The 2,944-nt window shown below is 39.4% G+C and overlaps 1 protein-coding gene across 1 annotated transcript; it reads right to left on the bottom strand.

Moving 5' to 3' along the window:
• Window positions 1-578: 578 nt before the first annotated feature.
• On the bottom strand, window positions 579-2,678 carry LOC110384292 (Krueppel-like factor 9). The gene is given in 4 exon segments (XM_021345521.3): window positions 579-1,270; window positions 1,273-1,530; window positions 1,533-2,002; window positions 2,090-2,678. Coding segments are annotated over 3 exon segments (819 nt in total). The 5' UTR covers window positions 1,996-2,002; window positions 2,090-2,678; the 3' UTR covers window positions 579-1,172.
• Between the last annotated feature and the right edge of the window lie 266 nt (window positions 2,679-2,944).

Consider the following 2,944-nt stretch of genomic DNA (forward strand, 5'->3'; position numbering starts at 1 on the left):
GGATAACATCTCATATAGGTATTCTACAGATTAAGCCTGCTCGAACCCATTCGAAGTTGGATTTGCAATAAAAATATCTACTTATATTTACTTTCGCAGTTTTTAAGTGCACATAGGTTGTATCTACCGGCGTGTGTAGCTAGGTTGATAAGAAACGTAACACTGAACTTGAACGTTACGATATTCGTGAAGTTCAAGCCTTCACCACTACAGACTACATTTAATTATACCAAACTGATGGATTAGAACTAGGTACATATTTTTTGTTGCTAACCAATAAATAAATAAATTGTAAGCAAGTGCCTAACGCCAAAATAAAGTAATTTAGAACGATATACATATATCTGAACTTACATTATACATATAGGTAAATGACCAGGTACAGGGGTCGAGTTTTCGAGGTGTTGTGTGTACCTCTAGGTATGATGGATTCAAATTAAATCTAGATATTCGCCTTAGCCATTACATCTTGTATGCATATGTAGGGTACCGTAATTAAAAGCTAGTTTATTGCAAACTTTAATTATTATGGAGACAAAAATAACGCGAGCTAAAACCTAAAGAATAACTTCAATAAATACCATATTTATATTTTTTTATTATTATTTCACATAGGTAACGATTTGCATTAAAACTATATTTACAGCATTAACTTATTAAATAGTAAACTTATTTTAACACCTTATTTAATTTAATTGATATTTAATTACATATTTGGTAGGTAGGTATTCACAAAGCCCTCTCGTCACAGCACAGTTGATATGCAACAATACACATAAAACACTTATGCCAAGTAATAAAATTCACCTAAAAACCATTTGTTTAAAAACTAATTAAGTAAGTCTAGATGCTAATGTTCCATTAAACATTTGTACACCTATAAGTTATTTGTCTATTAGGTATTCAAACAATGGGTAATTTTATCAATGAGAAGTTAATAGTAGCCTAATAAAGTTGATGATTGACCAACAAATGATCGTTTATAATTAAAATTATTAATTGTTGTAGAAAATTCAGTCTTTAAGGGACTTTGAACAAATCTTAATAAATCAATGCTCCTTTTCAGTTTTACTACATTGTGTTTTATGTCATTCGGTACGGTATTAGGATTTGATTTGTCTTAAGAAACTTATCACGTATATATCTCTCAGTCTATACAAAACTATTTGTAATCATAAAAGTAGCAGTCCTCTCGTAGACCTCCGGTGCGCGTGCGGTGCTGCTGCGGCTCTGCGGGCGGCGGCGGCTGCGGCGGCGGCGCGGCGGGCGCGCGCCCGTGCTTGGCGAGGTGGTCGGAGCGCGCGAACTGCTTGCCGCACTCTGCACAGCGGTAGGGCTTGTCGCCCGAGTGGCTGCGCCGGTGCCGCGCCAGCTCGTCCGACCGCGCGAACCTCCACGAGCACTCTCCCCACGTACACCGGTAAGGCTTCTCACCACTATGCCGACGTAAGTGCGCCCGCACATGCGACGCCTTCGCGTATAGTTTACCGCAGTCCTCTACTGGACAACGAAAAGCACCCAGTTCTGGGAAAACTTTGGCTCTCCAAATGAACGAACTTTCACCTCGGTCTTCTCGTAAGGACGCGGTTTACTCGGCCAGGAGTTGTCCACCGTGACATAATCATGGGTCTCCAATGCACATAAGGAGTCGGTGCTGAAGGTTGAGTCGGTATTTGACTGGGGAGACTGCGCCGAGTCATTGGAAAGATCACTGCTCAGTGCTTCCAAGAGATACTCATCAATTATACTTTTGTCCAAATCAGCAAAATCGAATACTGATCCATCAAGGATATTTGAGGCTTCCTTGTTTACATCACTCACACTGTTTATAAAACTATCACAATTCAGATCTAAATCACTAAGCTGCCAATCGCCATCAGAATCCAGAGATGGCAATTCAAAGTTTATAAGACTTTCCGCAGGAGAGTAGTCGAAGAGGGGCTGGTCGTTGAGAAGAGCCTCTTCGAAGAGTGATCCAGAGCCTTCACAAAACATTGTTGACCTGGAATTTGAAAAAGTCATATATTAAAATTATGAAGCAAAATGTCGCTAATCATGAATGAAAAAGGTGCAATATTGTGCTACTTACAATTGCTTAATCTCTGTTGCGTTGGTGTCGCCAGTTTAATTTATGGTTCTTAACACAAGAACGTATTTAGGAAAACTAATGATCAGGATGAGGTGCAGACAGGCGTCTGCGCTGCGTCCCGGGGTTGGAATGAGCGTGGTCGAGATGGAGCGGCGCCGGACAGCGCGACGGACGCGATAACGACGATCGCCGATTATCGGCGGATCCGCGCTCGCATGTGTCCCGCACCATGCAACATCACTGGAAACATTACAAATACATATTCATATCTACGATTAACAAACTCTTCGGCCAATTAATAACAAACATATTAGCCGGCCATTCTGTCAGTTGTGCGACTATAAGTTAATCACGCACCTAAGTACAATATACGAACATTGTTTTGTCTACATTTTAATAAAGTTTGCAGTTAAAATGATAAAGCCAGTAGAAAATATCAATTAACAAAGCCGTTTATTGAACGTAATTGAGAGTCGGCTCATTCATTTTCTGTTGTTATCGGTTGTTTGCCCGACCTGTCCGACAGTTCTTTTACCTAAGCTTTAACTTCACAACAATATTAAATTACAAGTTTGATTTATGACAAGTAGTTAATCTTCCGTGCCGAGTTTGTACTATGTAACTCTTTGCAACTATTGTAACTTATTTTTTTCTGAAACAAGTTTATCATTATTATTTGTTGGAATTTTAGTTTCGGTCACAAATTATGAACAATCTGCTGCAGGCGTTTTTTATACCGACATCCACGTCTCTTCACATACTAGATATTCTTAAATGTTAGTCTAGAATATAGCTTTTTGAATCCTGTGTTTGATGAAAATGCTTCTAGATACGGAGTAGCAGGACTTGAGCATG

Source organism: Helicoverpa armigera, chromosome 17 (assembly GCF_030705265.1).
Source record: "Helicoverpa armigera isolate CAAS_96S chromosome 17, ASM3070526v1, whole genome shotgun sequence".
NCBI classification, from domain to species: Eukaryota; Metazoa; Arthropoda; class Insecta; order Lepidoptera; family Noctuidae; genus Helicoverpa; species Helicoverpa armigera.